Source organism: Danio aesculapii, chromosome 5, assembly GCF_903798145.1.
Source record: "Danio aesculapii chromosome 5, fDanAes4.1, whole genome shotgun sequence".
Lineage (NCBI taxonomy): Eukaryota > Metazoa > Chordata > Actinopteri > Cypriniformes > Danionidae > Danio > Danio aesculapii.
The window spans coordinates 55,233,117-55,251,545 of NC_079439.1; the positions used below are offsets into that span (position 1 = coordinate 55,233,117).

At 35.4% G+C, this 18,429-nt stretch overlaps 1 protein-coding gene across 2 annotated transcripts; it reads left to right on the plus strand.

The window, feature by feature from the left end:
• The first annotated feature begins 2,152 nt into the window (after positions 1–2,152).
• On the plus strand, positions 2,153–17,578 carry ckmt2b (creatine kinase, mitochondrial 2b (sarcomeric)). Of its 2 annotated transcripts, none has more exons than XM_056458500.1 (10): positions 2,153–2,261; positions 6,362–6,529; positions 6,635–6,833; positions 8,406–8,501; positions 8,632–8,853; positions 13,180–13,265; positions 13,515–13,638; positions 15,369–15,503; positions 17,008–17,133; positions 17,364–17,578. In XM_056458500.1, exons 2-10 carry the CDS (start codon positions 6,393–6,395, stop codon positions 17,478–17,480), a joined length of 1,242 nt encoding a protein of 413 aa, XP_056314475.1. In that variant the 5' UTR covers positions 2,153–2,261; positions 6,362–6,392; the 3' UTR covers positions 17,481–17,578. The 2 variants fall into 2 exon arrangements, with proteins under 2 accessions (XP_056314475.1, XP_056314476.1); XM_056458501.1 differs by having other exon boundaries at positions 2,156–2,261; positions 6,367–6,529.
• Positions 17,579–18,429: the final 851 nt, after the last annotated feature.

Consider the following 18,429-nt stretch of genomic DNA (forward strand, 5'->3'; position numbering starts at 1 on the left):
AAAGCTCTCAAAAATACTTGATGCAACCTGAAGATAGCAGTGAGAAAATGAAAACCAAAGAATTCATTGTAAGTTATCTGGAAGTTTTCAAGTGACAGATCAAGACTCCAGCAGAGAGATGACAGAAGCTTGTAAATCACTTAGAGGTGGTTACTGTCAGTTACAGAGAATAAAAGATGGTATTCAAAATACAATTTTGGGTACTGAATTATCTTTACACATGAATGTTTAGAGAAATTCTGATGGTCTAGTGTTTACCTTATTTCCTCTGAATTACCAGATATATATAAATGTAAAGTTAACTTTTTTTTTTTGGACTGTTATCAAAAGTTTTTTGCTAGATTAGGTTCAGATTTGGCTTTGGTACTGACTACTCTAATGTATGTATATGAACAAATATAATACTGCAAAGCAAAGGTCTGTGAGAGGTGGATTTACTACCCCAAATCAAAAAAAGTTGTAACAGTATGGAAAGCGTAATTAAAAAAAGAAAGTGATATCTAAACTTACTTTCAATTGTATTGCATTGCACACGATACAACAAACATTATTTAATGTGTTTCCCATGAATTTAATTTTATTTTATTTTTTTTGTTTTTTGTTTTCAAAATAAACACATTCCAATTTTGGTTCTTGCAACACTTTTAAAAAAGTTGGAGCAATAAAGCTTTTACCACTTTGTAATGTTGCCATTCCTTTTCACAACACTTAAAAGACATTTAGGGACTGAAGACACGAAGGGATGAAGTGTTTCAGGTGTAATTCTGTCCCTTTCTTCCTGCAAATGTCATAAGGTGGGCAACAGTACGAGGAATTTGTTGCCAGATTTTGTGCTTCAAAATGTACCATACATTCTCTATTGGAGACAGGTCGGGACTGCAGGCAGGCCAGTCAAGTACCTGTATCCTGTTCCCCCACAGCCAGGACTTGTAATGTGTGCAGAATGTGGATTTGCATTGTCTTGTTGAAATATACATGGGTGTCCCTTAAAAAATGCAGCATATTGTGCTCCAAAATTTATGTACAAAATTAATTAATTTCAACATTAATGGTGACATCACAGAAGTGCAAGTTACCTTTGCCAAGGACACTGACACAACCCCATACCATGACTGACCATGGCTTTAGGACTTATTGCTGGTAACAATCTGGATGATCCTCTTCTTCTTTGGTCCAGAGCACACGGCATCTATTCCTCCCCAAAAATACCCGAAATATTGATTTATCTGACCACAGTACACATTTCCACTGTGAGATGGTCCATCCCAGATGGGATGAGCCCAGAGAAGTTAATGGTGCCTCTGGACACTGTTAACAAAGGGCTTCCTTTCGGCACTGTACATTTTTAACAAGCATTTGTAGATTGTAGAATACATCATTATGTATTGTGGTACTTTACAAAGGTTTGCCAAAGTAGTCCTGAGCCCATGTGATGATATCGCTTATAGATGAATGATGATTCTTGATTGAAAACAAACTTGTCTTGTGATAGTTTGACTATCTATACTAGACTATACTAGCTCTACTTGTGAGTGTCCGGGCTCTACTTTCAAGGTCTCTCTCTCTTCATAATCCTGTAAAGGAAGAAAGGGATGAGCACAACAGGGCTCTGGTATTAAACCAGATAATGCACAAGCTCCTGGGACTGGCAAATCAATTACCAGTTTAATTTTATCCTTCAAACACATTACCAAACTGAACATATTAGCTTTATTTATGTATCCATAAAATCTAAATTGTGAGAATTTATATGTGCATGCAAATCTGAGGATGTAAACTCATATTAATATTACCTTATATTAACAAAAATAGCAACATTATGATGGCTACATTATGTAATTTGGTCTAATTTAAACAAGTACAAATTTTGTCACTAAGATGGTCCCTTTTCAAAAGGTTCACATCTATACCTTATTTAGCCCTAACGAGTAAATAATAGTTCCTTAGTACTTAAAACACACATATTCTCAAATAGTACATATTAGTACCTTATGAAAAGGTACTGTCCCTGTGACAACTTTTGTACCTCAATTTCAGGGAATATAAGGAAAGGTGAGCTGATATGTGTACAGTATGACTGGCACGCAACTGGAGGTTTCCACTGGTTAAACTGAGAGCTCAAGGGCACGGAGACGTGGTGTGACAGATGAAATAGGATTGGCTGGAGAGATGAGCTTTTATTTTGAGCACAGGCCCGCTGTCGTCTCACTCTACAGGAACAGCTTGCTCTACTGGAGCCTGGGACCCCTTCAATTCTACAGGTCAGTACAACCAAGCTCTTGTTTTAGAGTATTGAAAGCTTTATCTATTGGCAGAAAAAGTTGCTACAGTGCTGGGATACACTGTTTTTAATTATGTTTAAAATAAGGTTGATTTTCTTGACACAAAATGGCTGTTTATAATTAAAATTGTTCAAAATAAGGTTTGTTTTGCATTTGTAATATAATGTCTGCGATGTTGTATGGTTCATGTAATTTACACCAACACATTCTCTGAATCCACCATGAAACTAGAAACTAGAACACTAGAACAGCTACACTTTCTTACTGAAAGCCCCTCTGACTGCTCACCACATCATGTGATCTTTGTAACACATGCCAGCACGGGTTTGACACTATTGCGTTAGACATTTTACTCTGACTCTATGTCATGGTTGACCTTTTCTTGTGTATATGCATGTACACTTTAAATATCTGGAACACTGGGACAATAAACTCTTCACATAGATCATAAAATGGAGTATTTATAGTAGAAGAATAATAGGGATGACACATTCTGTCGATTTTGTGTAAGGTTTTATAAAGGTAGGAAGGAAACATGCACGTGACACACAGGCGACAGTGTGTGATTCCAGAGCATGTGAAATATAAGCCAGCACATATCACTTTGGCATTAAGTTCAAAGCCAATATATATTTGGATACTGACCAATGGAAACGTTTTACATCTCAGGACACAGAGGACGCTCGTAAAGGTTGTCAAACAACTTTCTCACGGCTAAAGTGCTTTAAAACTTTGAAAAAGCTTCAGCAAAGTTTGCAGTCTGATTAGAATTGTAATTCAGTTATCATTTACTCAGCCCCGTGTTGTTCAAACAAAGATTTTTTGTTTCATATATCTTCATTTATTTTCCTTCGGCTTAGTCCCTTTATTCATCAGGGGTCATTCACAATTTAACCAATTTAACCTATCCGATTCACCTATACGGCATGTGCTTGGACTGTGGAGGAAACCGGAGCCCCAGGAGGAAACCCATGCCAACACAGGGGGAACATGCAAGCGCTACACAGAAATGCCAACTGACCCAGCCAGGACTCAAACCGGCGTCTTTCTTGCAATGCTAACCATTGAGCTACTGTGTCACCCCTTCATATACAGTTGAAGTCAGAATTATTAGCCCCCTGTTTATTTTTACCCCCAATTTCTGTTTAACGAAGAGAAGATTTTTTTTCAACACATTTCTAAACATAATAGTTTAATAACTCTTTCTATTTCTAATAACTGATTTGTTTTATCTTTGCCATGATGACAGTAAATAATATTTGACTATATATTTTTCAAGACACTTCTATACAGCTTAAAGTGACATTTAAAGGCTTCACTTGGTTAATTAGGTTAACTAGGCAAGTTATTGTATTATGATGATTTGTTCTGTAGACTACCGAAAAAAAATCAGCTTAAAGGGGCTAATAATTTTGACCTTTAAATGGTTCTTAAAAAATAAAAAAATTCTTTTATTCTAGCCTAAATAAAACAAATAAGACTTTCTCCAGAAGAAAAAATATTATCAGACATACTGTGAAAATTTCCTTGCTCTGTTAAACATCATTCGGGAAATATTTAAAAAATATTCATTGAAAGTTCATGCAGCCAAAATATTATGCATTCATTACAAATGGCTTGGTACAAATCATCTACTGTGTGCAGAATTGAAAAGTTTAATCCAAATATTCAGAAGACACAACATTACTTAGGTTTTTATTTGCATATACTGTAAACAATGAACACATAGAGCTTCAGTAAACCTTGATGAACTTTAAAAATAGATTGACCAAAAAGATGAGAGAACATTAAAAATAGCTTTGTGTCATGAAGATAAATAAAATAGTTACAGGTTTGGAGCAACATGAGAACAAACAATTGATAAAGAAATAAATATTTTTTGTTACTTATGAATTTACTTTTTTTTTAAGTGAACCAAACATAAGTAAACCTGGAGGAACAAGAATTTATTCATTTAAAAAAATGGTATCACTTTATTTTGATGGTTCCTGTAATGCATTTTGTTGAATTTAAGTTATATTGCATCTATGCCAAATCTTCCAACAATCTTCTCAATAGATAATAGATAAACTGCTAGGATGGATTTAGGGTTAGTGTTGGTGTAAGTTGACATGTACTTGCAAAGTTTCTTATGGTCAGTTAAAAGTCTGTTGAAAGGAGCAGTATCAACAGATATTAAGCAGACAGTCTACTAATACTCAAATGTAGTTTCAATGCAACTATTAATCAACAAAATGTACAATGTGGACCATCAAAATAAAATGTTTACAGCTTTTAAATCAAATTATGATGTTTACCTGATGATGTTACTTAATGACTTTTGTTGGTGTCAATAAGCTATTATTTTTGACTCAATTTAGCAATTTAGCAAACTTCAACAATGTCCATGTTAAATAAAACTTAGGCTACTTCTCAATATTGTTGTGAATTTTTAACAATACTTACAATAATGTAATAATATTTTGCTGGGTATGTTTTTGTCATATATAAGAATGTGTCAACGTCTGAATGGTTGATTTACTAATCATTTATTCAAATGATTCATACACGGTGGCTGATTTAAATGATTGTGTTTGTTAATTATTATGATTTACTGTAGTAATCACTAAATCAAATGATCTAGTCAAAAACACTGTTTCTCTGAGATGCACAAATGTTCTGCCCCAGCTGTGTTTGGACCTCTTTATATAGGTGAAGCAAAAATACAGTATCTAAAAATGTAACTCACTCAGTGATAGTCTTTTATTACAAAATTAGTTTGTTGAATACATAAAATTAGTATCACAGATTATTGGGAAATTTCACAGTTTGTGTGATTTTACGTCAATATACCATTCATTCATTCATTCATTCATTCATTCATTCATTCATTCATTCATTTTCTTTTCGGCTTAGCCCCTTTATTAATCTGGGGTCAGCACAGCGGAATGAACCACTAACTTATCCAGTATATGTTTTACACAGTGGATGCCCTTCCAGCTGCAACCAATCACTGGGAAACATCCATACACTCTTATTCGCACTCATACATTATGCGCATTTTAGCCTACCCAATTCACCCAGAGGATACCCACGCAAATACGGGGAAAACATGCAAACTCCACACAGAAATGCCAATTGACCAAGCCGAGACTCGAACCAGTGACCTTCTTGCCAAGAGGCAATCATGCTACCCACTGCACCACCGTGACGCTCATGTCAATATACCATCTATGAAAAAAATAAAAACTCAAGTAAGTTTTTTTTCATCCATAATTTGAATTATAGATGCTTTTAAACTACATTATAATAAGCTTCATTAATCAGTGAACACTTTTGAAGTCTCAAGACATGTTTTTCTTTGTTTTTGCAAAGTGATAGCCAAATTTTATATAATTGCAAAACCAGCTAGTACTACTTTACCACAGAAAAATCTATATCCCACTTAATTGCACGTAACTAAACCAACCTCAATCCTTACCCTAGTAAATGTATGTCATTATGTAATATTACATACAATATTCACTCTCCTCTAGCCACTCTGTATATATTTCCCCCCAAATTCTGTTCAACAGAAAGAAGATTTTACAGACACATTTCCAAGCATGTTTTAATCTTTTATCTTTGCCATGATGACAGTACATAATATTTTACTAGAAATTAGGTTAATTAGGCAAATTAGGGGAATTATAGCAGTTTGTAACAATGGTTTGTTTTGTTGACCTTTGAAAAAATATATAGTTTAAAGGGGCTAGTAATATTGAACTTAAAATGGTTTTAAATAATTTAAAAATTGCTTTTATTGTAACTGAAATAAAACAATTAAGACTTTCTCTATAAGAAAAAATATTTTAGGAAATACTGTGAAAAATTCTTTGCTCTTTTAAACATGATTTGGGAAATATTTGAAAAAGAAAAAAAAAAATCACACTAGGGCTATTAATTGTGAGTTCAACAGTAAATAAAAATTACACAATAAAACAATAAACAATAAAACAACAATAAAAAGTCCACTCCAATTCATTTTACTACATGTTTACAATATATATTTTTAAATACCTGAACACTCATATTTATCTAAATGTAACATTCGTTTTAAGTTCAGGTGAGTGAGTGGTGACAACCGCAAGCATGTTCAGTCGAGTGTTATCCGGACGCAACTCTGCTGTGGTGGCGGCCAGCCTGGGTGCAGGTGCCCTGGTCTCCAGCTACATTATGACAGAGTCAGGAGTCTCTGCTGGAGAGAAGACGAAGCTCTACCCACCCAGGTGAAGGATTCACTATCCATTATACAACAATTAGTTTCCAGTTGACATAAGAATTTCAACACAACAACATACTGTAGAAATAATGTCTTTTTGTTTTTTTCCAAGTGCTGACTTCCCAGACCTGCGTAAACACAACAACTGCATGGCTTCAGCTTTGACCCCTGCTGTTTATGGTCGTCTGAGAGACAAACTGACCCCTAATAACTGGAGTGTTGACCAGTGCATTCAGACTGGAGTGGACAACCCCGGTCATCCCTTCATCAAGACTGTGGGTATGGTGGCTGGCGATGAAGAGAGCTATGAGGTACAAACCAGAGACAAATGCAAGTGTAAAAACAGCTTTGGTGGATGTCAAACTTAAATATGGTCCCCAATTACAACTCTGTCAAATGGGTGTAATTTAGTACACTGTCTGCTTAATATTATTTTGTTTCAACAGACATTTTAAAAGTAACTTTTCAAGTGTGTCAGTTTGTTAATATTTTAATACTAATTACAGTTAGTTGACATATAATGCAAAAGCTATTAGAGCCAACAAAATTCCCAAAGAGGACCATTAAAATAAGGTGCAACCACCCCATATTAAAGGAAAACTCCTCTTTTTTAGAAAATTACTCACCACTTCCAACAGCAACCTAGTTATCGTATGTGGTCTCCCCTCCAGTTATTGACCAGGCTCAGCCCTGCTTAGCTTCAACAAGTAAGCAGTCTTGGGCTGCAGGGTGATATAGTTGTGGCTTGAAAACAAAACAACAAACATAACAACAAAAAAGTGTTAATAAATTAGGAGGAGCAACAGTGCTGAAATTTTATTTAGAGCAAGCCCATGGCCTTGTCATTGCAATCACCCTACTCTATTGTCCGAGCTACAGTTTAAACTTCCTAAATTAGTAGAATCAGAACTTTTTGTTTGCATCTGTATTACTAACTGCTATCTATAGCAAAACCACGAAGCGAACAAAGAGTAAAGAATTAAAAAAGACTCCAGTATACTGTATGTAACTTACATTGAAAAAAGAGAGAACTTCAGGGGTAGTTCTAGACCCTTTTCGGGTGGGCTATATCCCCCCTGTCTGTCATTTAAAAACCTTAAAACATGAACAAAATGTATTTAAAAAGTTATAATTCAATTTTTTTTAATAACAAAAGAATGTTGATATGAAAAACAGTAAACCAAGTTATTTTTTAGTACATTTTTGCTATTCTATTTAGGTGTGATTGTTCTGCTTTTACGTCAACCTGAGGCAGGAGATAATGTGATGTGAAATTCTCCTAAATGCCTTTCTTAGACAAATGAAGGTGTTGTTATTTTCTGTCACTTTATAACAATCAAAAATATGTCACTGAATAATGATTCATCTAGTAATGTTGTTTTTGTTTACAATAATATGATGTTACATTTGTACACAACCATATCAGCAGTAGAGAAGCTGAGCCTCTAAATAGGTGAAATCCTAGAGCTGCTCCAGAAGAACTTATATACACAAAAATGTAATTAACAGAACAGAGACTGGATGTGTAACTGGGACCATAGGATGAACCAGTGGGAATAAAATAGAATAAGATAAAATATGAGCATGGAAAAAGTTAATAATCATAAACATAATCAAGACATAACACATGTGATAATACCAGCTGCAAAAAAAACTATAATTTTTCTTCTAAAGTGAGTATTTTTATCTCAGGCTCTTGCATGTAGTTTCAGTAGTTTCATGTTTATGGATTATGATTTTTTTATTGCCTTAAAAATTAAATATAGGAAAATAAACAAAAGAGGCTGAGAAAAATTTCAGATGGCACTGAAGGTTTTTGCATCTGTACTTTTCGCCTGTACAAGCACATTAACTTTACGACTGACTATGGTTGTGATTCTCAGGTGTTTGCTGATCTCTTTGACCCAGTCATTAAGGACAGGCACAATGGCTATGACCCTAAAACCATGAAGCACCCAACAGACCTGGACAGCTCCAAGGTAAAGACTGCCTCTGATGTCTTTGATACTGACCTTTAACAAAAATTCAGGACACATGCAAGATGACTAAACTGTAATATTAATTAGTTACACTGAACACTGAATGTTTCTATCAATGTCCTTTGAACAGATCACTAATGGTATGTTCGACGAGAAATACGTGCTGTCATCCCGTGTGCGCACAGGCCGCAGTATTCGAGGACTCAGTCTGCCACCTGCCTGCTCCCGAGCTGAACGCCGTGAGGTGGAGCGTGTGACTGTCCAGGCTCTTTCTGGACTGAAAGATGATCTGGCGGGCAAATACTACAGCCTGACAGAGATGACTGAACAAGAGCAGCAGCAGCTGATTGATGTAAGTACACATCTGAAACACTGTAGGAAAAGGACAACAGAAAGCAGCCACAAATACACCCACCAGCCAATTTATTAGCTACCCCTGTCTAGCATTTTATTAGGCCCCATTTGATCTTCAGAGCCACCTGGATTCTTTGTAACAAGTTTTGGTGGACCTGTGCAAACAACATGGTTGTTATTTTCTTCTGCTACTGTAGCCCATCTTGTGTCAAGTTTGGACATGTTGTACATTCAGAGATATCTCTTCTGCAGACTATGGGCCCTGTAACACGATGCAATGTGGTGTGACACATGTTTGTTTTTTTTGTCAAATATAAGTATTGTTTTCGTATCCATATTTTCACATCCATTTGTGCACCCATGGGCAAGCTAGTCTGAAAAGAAGGTGTTTTAAGGCATATTGCTGGAAGGTTGATATTTTGAGGAAACTTAAAGAGCACTTATTTTACCTCTTTTACAAGATGTAAAATAAGATTTTGGTGTCGCAAGAATGTGTCTGTAAAGTTTCAGCTCAAAATACCCATTAGATTACTTATTATATAATCTAGAATCTGCCCATTTTGGTGTCTGAGTACAGTGTAGCTGTTTTTGTTGCCTGTGGCTTTACAGTAAATGCAAATGAGTTACACAACACAAAACAGCACACTCTCCTGAACCTAATGGAATAATACACAAGTTAATCTAGGTGTTGTAAATGTATATCGTGCGACTTAACTGGACAAGTTCACAAACAAACACATTTAAATTTCACATAGATTTTAGACAAGAGCATTTATCACAAATCAAAACAAAACCAAATTTTCTCCCAGACAAGTCCTCACAAGAAAGACTGTCCTCATGGAAACCTGTTGACCACAAAGGCCGAAAGTAAAAGTAAGAACGAGAGAGAGATTGCTATTGCAGTTAGAGCTGGCTTTTTAAACGCTACGCCAATCAGCGATTGGTGGCACAATCCCAGCATTAGCGGCCAACGTCATCAGCACAGAATGTAGATCGTCCAGTGTTGTTTGTAACTGAAACACATGTAAAACGACAAAACTTCACACTAACAGAAGTGCACACACATAACCTCAAAATACATTTTGCAGGGGAACGTAAACGTAAGGATTGTTATTGTCTGCATAAACTGAAAAAAGGCTATCTCCTCCCTTGTCTTGTTCACCCACGGGGACTTTGGTAGAATCTGGCTGATTCTGTAGATGAGTTGCTCACATGCTTTAACCTCGCGCATGAGCAGATCTGCTTCCATTGCTAGTGAAGCTTTTAGTTTTTCCACTTACAAAGTCTGCCATGTTAGCAGTGAATGTGCCATGGTGCGACCGCAACTCAATGTTAAAGAGAGTGAGAGACGATTGGTTTAATACATGTTGCAGCCAAAGCACACTCCTCCTAACTCATTAAGAGACTAAGGACAAGCCATTTGAACTATGGGTGCGCCGACTGTTTTTCCCATTATAAAAATGGCAAAAGTAGATTTGGCTTAGATTGTTAATATAGATCTCCTAGTGTCATGATCTTAGGAGACAATGGAGGTGGGGTTCCATGTGCAGCTTTAATAATATGGAGGATGGTTGTACAGGCAGGATAATGACAGGAGCATAGAGGAGCATACGGGGTCATCCCCAAAGAAAATACCAGGCAGAAACTATCATGAAACGTGGAACGGTCAACAAAACAGGCAAAAAACAGTTTCTCCTTTTTGTCCCCTATTCTGGGTCTTGGTTTAAACTTCAGTTTATTGTTTGATTGTATTGAGTTGCTGCAGTACAGTTGGCTGATTAGAGATTTGCTATATCTTACAGTTTAACAGGTTTACCTAATAAAGTGACTGGTGAGTGTATATATCACTTTTCTGAATATTGGCTGCAGTGTCTTACAGAACCATTTAAAAGTTATGGCAGTATATCATTCTCATGTACAGTGAAAAACAAATACCTGTACAAACAAATCTAGCAGGTATTTACACTAATATTTAATGAACAAATCACAGTAAAATGCAAACACACTTGGTGTGGTCACTGAACCTCAAATTATACAGCTTTATATATCACATCAGCATGAATTTACATGATAATTTATAGTGGTTAGTATTATTTGGATGCAGCAATGATTACATATTTCTGTTGGCATCATCTTGGTTACATCATCTTGGTTCCCTCGGTTAAAATACAAGAGAATGTTTCTATTATCTTTTAAATCAATGCGGAAAATAATCGATGAGACCAACAAACATCCCTGATTCAAACAGAACACAACTTATATGAATTTGGAAGCCTAAATATGCATAGACTATTTTGTTAAACTCTGTCGCCTCAACAAGTTTAGCCAACTTAAATCAGTTGCATTTTAGAGGGTTTCACTGGTGTATTTTATGTTGTAGAATAAAACATGAAAACATTTTGAGCTTGAGTTAAACAATAGGCTTATGTTCAGTCATTAAACCAAAAATAAAGTACTAGTTTATATGCTGAGTTTGTCCTACAAAACTGCATCATTTTCTGTTTGTACATAAACACTTGTTGGCCTCTATAATGTTGGCCGTTCAGCAAAAAACATTATATTTAAGCCGGTCAACTGATCAATTTTTGCTGGTACTGTGTAGCTAGCTTTAGAGACACTAGCCCAGTATCAAAAACACAGCTGTGTTTTATAATTTTCTAACAAACCTCACTGCTCTTGTCTTATGATGGCCTACCAAAGGAGCACTTCCTCTTTGATAAACCAGTGTCTCCTCTCCTCACCGCATCTGGTATGGCTAGAGATTGGCCAGATGCTCGTGGGATTTGGTAAGAACCTGCAGTTAGACCATACCATTTCCCTATAGCACATCCTTTACTAGTCCCCCATAAACTTTTGTATTCCAGATTTTTTTTGTTGTCGTTAAAATGCTATGTGAACATTGAAATGTGAACAACAAAGAAATATAAATAAAATGTACAAATAATAATATTTAGTTATACTGAAGCCTCAAAATCTACACATAGCTTCTCTTGGAAAATGAAATATATACACTACCTGAAAAAAAAATCTCAGTTGTAAAAGTAATAAATAATAACTTGACTTCTAGTCAACCATTTGGAAAAGTGTCAGAAGTTAGATTTTTCTGATGAATCATCTGTTGAACTGCATCCATCACAAATACTGCAGAAGATCTATTGGAACCCGCATGGAGCCAAGATTCTCACAGAAAGCAGTCAAGTTTTGGTCATGGTTTGGGGTTACATTCAGTATGGGGGCATGTAGAGATCTGTAGAGTGGACATCAACAGCCTGAGGTATCAAGACATTTGTGCTGCCCATTACATTACAAACCACAGGAGAGGGCAAATTCTTCAGCAGGACCTTGATTAGCTCAGGTGTGTTTGATTAGGGTTTGATTGGGGTTGGATTTATCTTAAATCTGCAGTAATCTAATCTAGAGGCCTTTCATATAAGCCACTTCTGATACCAAACGATCAACTAGAAGTCAAGTAATTATTTGTTGTTTCTAAAACTTGAATTAGCGACATCAGGTAGTATGTGTGTATACAGTTGAAGTCAGAATTATTAGCCCCCTTGTTTATTTTTTTTTTCCCCCAATATCTTTGCCATGATGTCAGTAAATAATATTTGACTAGATATTTTTTCAAGACACTAGTATTCTGCTTAGAGTGACATTTAAAGGCTTAACTAGGTTAATTATGTTTACTAGGCAGGATAGGGTAATTAGGCAAGTTATTCTATAATGATGGTTTGTAGTGTAGACTATTGTAAAAATATATAGCTTAAAGGGGCTAATCATTTTATCAGAAGAAAAAAATATTATCAGTCATACTATGAAAATTTCCTTGCTCTGTTAAACATTATTTGGCAAATATTCAAAAAAGAAAAAAAATTAAAGGGGGGACTAATAATTCTGACTTCAACTGTATATTATTGTGAAATTGTAATTCTTCAAATATTTTCACAGTTCGAATAGTTTTCTAGTGTCCAACTAATTTAATTTATTTTTATCATGATGACCATACATGACATGTTTTTGTAAAAATGTTCTTGCTCTGTTAAACTGCACTTGGGAAATATATTTTTTTAATATAGTGGGAAAAGTTTCATTAATCTAAAGAACCTTTTCCCATTATTAACAAGCCTATATTGGACAATGTCATTTTTATGGATGTTTAAAGTTCTTTGTGTAACCATCAATCCCAGTAAAGAACCTTATTTTTAAATAGTGTTGGTCCAGTTCTGCATTGTGCAGTTTGAATGAATTATCAGGAGATATTTCCTAATTGAACCCATCCGGGCTTTTCTTTATACCCTCTTTTTTTCTGTACCAAAAATTCCAGGACCACTTCTTGTTTGACAAACCCGTATCCCCCTTGCTGACTTGTGCAGGAATGGCGCGGGACTGGCCCGATGCCAGAGGCATCTGGTATGATGCATGAGGCCTACATCACCAGAGTGCACTTATAAAGAGCATGTGCATGTGTGTGTGTTACATAACGACACTCCCAGAAAGCCTATTTTTACTCAGTGATTCATTGTGTCTCACAGTATGACAACTGCTAAACATGGAATCACAAGCTTGCGTCTGACATTTGCAGTGAAAAATGAAGAAGCAAAAAGTGTTTTTGCTACATTTTCCTAATGTATATTAACAACAATTTCTCCCCATGTCCAGGCACAACAATGAAAAGACATTTTTGATCTGGATCAACGAGGAGGATCACACCCGTGTTATTTCCATGGAAAAGGGTGGAAACATGCAGAGGGTGTTTGAGAGGTTCTGCAGAGGACTCAAAGAGGTATCATTGTCAAAGCATTTAAAACCAGAATGCACATTGTCTGTAAACTAAATAAAAACTTATGAAGAAAGCTTATCAAAACAAACTTCATGTTAACTCATTGGTAGGCCCACGCAGAATCTGCGCACGCAGAAATCTGCAGATTTCCGCAGATTTTTAGCCCATCATTGAGCTTATGTATTAACTTGTCCAAATATGTGTAAATTTATATTTATTCAGTTTTTAAATTAATTTCACTAATATTATTGTGATATAATTATAGTACTATTAAAATGTTCATATGATTTATTTAGAATACAGTTTGTAAAGTAATATTTTCTGTATTTTAGTAGATATATTATATGAGAGACTTGGTTTGTTTACCAAATAAGTGGATCTAATTGTATTTGCATTGTGAACATTAAATAAAAGTTAAAAATGTATTATTATTTATTTCATAAATCAAGTTTTTTGTTATGATACTCCTAAAATCATTCCACATAATCTACAGATTTTTTACAAAATTCTCTGCAGAAATAACAAAACTCTACCCCTACTCACTGGTTTGAGAAAGCATATGATGTTTAAAGTAGCTTAAAACGCTTGAAGTTTGAACCCTTCACAGTATGCAGCTCTACATTGTTTAAGCATTTTGCAAGCTTAAAGTGTAATTTTTATTTCAGATTTTTTTTACATTCACCAATTCACCTATAGCGCATGTGTTTGGAGTGTGGGGGAAACTGGAGCACCCAGAGAAAACCTATGTGAACACAGGGAGAACATGCAAACTCCACACAGAAATGCCAACTGACCCAGCCAAGATTTGAACCAGCGACCTTCTTGCTGTGAGGCAACAGTGCTAACCACTGTGTCACCCCCCCCCCCCCCCCCCCCCCCCATTTAGTTTTTATACAGTATATTCAGTTTCAGTGTTAGTTTTGGTAATTATAGTTTAGCAGAGTTAATTGAACTCATCCAGTTGATGACCAGGGCAAAGCTTAATGTTTGCATAGCTTACATTAGTATTGGTCAAAATAAAATACAGTAAAGATTTGAAAAGACACTGAACTGAAAATCACACAAATTTTGAAGAATTCAGACAAACTTTTGGTTAAACATGTCTACATTTTTTCTACGTTTTTTGCACTATATGTTTGGTTGTAAAAGCTCCTTTACAAGTTTTTTTGCTAAACAGCTACAGTTTAGACTTTTTGACAGAGAACAATTGCTTATTAATTCTGAATATGTATACACTAATTATTATTTAATTTCAGTTAGTTTTTAAGTGACTGTTTTTAGATTTATTCAGCTTTGGTTTTCATGTAGTGTTCATTTTATTATTTTATCTCACTTAACTTTTTTTTACCAATATTTTAAAATTTCATTTATTAAAATAACCTTGTTAGGCAGTTTACTATACATTTGCTGGGGTGTTTTGAGTAGATGTTATGTGCTTTAGAGGAATTTCTACACAGTTGCTTGTTTGTTTGCATTTTTCAGACAGATAGATAGTCTTGGTTCATTTTCTCAATTAGTTAGGAGTTCTCAATTACTTGGAAAACTGTAAATCCAATCAGTTAGACAAGATATAGCAGTCACAACAGCCTAAAGGTTGGAAGTAGATTTGATGTTTCCAGCTTTAAAGGTGCAGGAAGAGGTTAGACTCCATTTCAGGTGTAAAAAGAATAACAATGTATTGGCTTCCCTGAGCCAGCATAATAAGGGCAGTTGGTGACATTTGTTTCTTCCAGGTGGAGAGACTGATTGAGGAGAGAGGCTGGGAGTTTATGTGGAATGAACGTTTGGGATACATCCTGACCTGTCCATCTAACCTCGGCACTGGTCTGAGAGCCGGAGTCCACGTCCGTCTGCCCCTCCTAAGCAAGGTATTGCAATCATAGATCAATTTATTTCTTCTACACCAGTGTAAATATGGTGAAATGTACATTGGTTCAAACCCAAGACTGCGGAATCTGTTCCAGTCAAAATGGATCAACTGAAATGTGTGAGGATAAGCTACAATTATATCTATGTATATAACATATACAATATACATGTATGCATATGTTGTATAGAGGGTTGAATTGAAAAGTTAAATAGAATAAATAGTTTAATAGAAAGAAGATTTTTTTGTCAACACATTTTAAATAGTTTTAATAACTAATTTCTAGTAACTGATTTATTTTATCTTTGCCATGGGGACAATAAATAATATTTAACTAGATATTTTTCAAGACACTTCTATAAAGCTTAAAGTGACATTTAAAGGCTTAACTAGTTGATTAAGTTTATTAAGCAAATTATGGTAATTAGGCAAATAGTTGTAATGATGGTTTGTTCTGCAGACAATCCAAAACAAATATTGTTTAAGGGGGCTAATAATATTGACCCTAAAATGGTTTTTAAAAATTAAAATTTTTAAAGAACTTTTATTCTAGCCAAAATAAAACAAATAAGAGTTTCTCTAGAAGAAAAAATATAGGAATTACTGTGAAAATGTCCTTGCTTTTTTAAACATCATTTAGGAAATGTTTGGAAAATAATTGAATATTTGAAAAATTCACAGGAGGGCAAATCATTTTGATTTCAGCTGTACATATGAAAAAAAGACATTCATTTAAATATGATCACCCAAAACAAACAATAATGTATCTGCCCTTTGGACACAGGATTCTTGCAAAATCATCTGTCCAAGACACTTGAAAGTTGAAGTCAGAATTATTAGTCCCCCTGAATTATTAGCACCCCTGTTTATTTTTAATCCTATTTCTGTTTAGCGGAGAGAAGATTTGTTCAACACATTTCTACAGTAAATAATATTTGACTAGATATTTTTTCAAGACACTTCTATACAGCTTAAAGTGACATTTAAAGGCTTAACTAGGTTAATTAGGTTAATTAGGTTAACTAGACAGGTTAGGGTAATTAGGCAAGTTATTGTATAACGATAGTTTGTTCTGTAGACTATCGAAAAAAATAAATTTGCTTAAAGGGGCTGATCATTTTGACCTTAAAATGGTTTATAAAAAAATTAAAACTCCTTTTATTCTAGCTGAAATAAAACAAATAAGACCTTCTCCAGAAGAAAAAATAATATGAATACATACATGTATATGTGTGTGTGTGTGTGTGTGTGTGTGTGTGTGTGTGTGTGTGTGTGTGTGTGTGTGTGTGTGTGTGTGTGTGTGTGTGTGTGTGTGTGTGTGTGTGCGTGCGTGTGCGTGTGCGTGTGCGTGCGTGTGCGTGTGCGTGTGCGTGTGCGTGTGTGTGTGTGTGTGTGTGTGTGCGCGTGCGTGCGTGTGTGTGTGTGAATAATGAGCTGTTTCACTACTTTTTTCACCACTGACTGATAAATTCCTTCATTTAAATATGTTATATCCTTCTTAATAGGACAAACGCCTCAATAAAATTTTGGACAATCTCAGGCTCCAGAAACGTGGCACAGGAGGTGTGGATACCGCGGCAGTGGGTGACACTTTCGACATCTCCAATCTTGACCGTCTCGGCAAATCTGAGGTAAACATCCACCCTTAAATAATGGCATTATCAAAGCCCTATTAGTGCTTTTAATATGGTAAAGAAATACTAAATAGGTGACTTGAAAATATTCCAATGACGTCTCAGCTTTGTATCTAAAAAGTACTTAAATTATCCAACTGTGAAGAAACAAATATTATAACTTTATTTTGTATGAAGCATATTAAAGGCAGTGATTAAATTCTATTTTATTTGCCATTGTCGTTCAGGTTGAACTTGTTCAGTGTGTGGTTGATGGCGTCAACTACCTGATCGACTGTGAAAAGAAGCTTGAGAAGGGCCAGGACATCACTATCCCTTCACCAGTGTCCCAGTTCAAGAAATGATGACATCTTCCTGAATGGAGCAAGGCAGCTGAGACCTGTAACCTACTCTACAGGTCTTACTATATGGAACTCAACTAAATAAATAATTCTTATTTAAATCCAGTCTTGTGGAATGTTTAACATTATCTGATTCTGTAGTTGCTGAAAGTGAGAGCCAGTCTGCAGATTTTGGATGGTAAGAGTTGATTTCACAGAAAAGATGTAGTTATTAATGGGCAATGGACACAGACTTCTTTCACAGATTTTTTATGGCTTCAAACTATGAATCCACCTAGTCAGAGTCCTGTATAATATTCATTTATTTTATTTTCAGCTTAGTCCCTATATTAATCCAGGGTCACCACAGTGGAATGAACCACCTACTTATCCTGCACATATTACGCAGGATGGGTTTCCAGCTGCAACCCATCACTGGGAAACATCCATACACACTCATTCACACACATACACTACGGACAATTTAGCTTACCCAATTCCCCTAGAGCACATGTGTTTGGATACTGAAGCACCCGGAGGAAACCCACACGAACGGGAGAACATGCAAACTCCACACAGAAATGGCATCTGACAAAGGCGAGGCTCGAACCAGCGACTGTGAGGTGATCGTGCTACCCACTGCGCCACGTCACACCCTAATATGATATCCTCACCTTGGAATTATAAGGTTCTATCTGCATTCTGATTTTGAGATATTGAGCTTCAAAGTTTTTGCATTCCATAGCAAACAGCATGCGTGTAACATTTGTTTTTTAAAATAAAAAGTCTTAAAATGTAAACAACTTATAAAAAAAATTCCATAATGTAAATAAGTAGTCATTTAATAAGAATATGTTAAAAACTCAATTTGGACAAAAATGTCAGATAGACCCTTATAATTCTAAGGTGACGATAAATGAAATTATATAATATTTTGAGGGAGTTTTAGAACACATAACTGTCAGACGTTTAG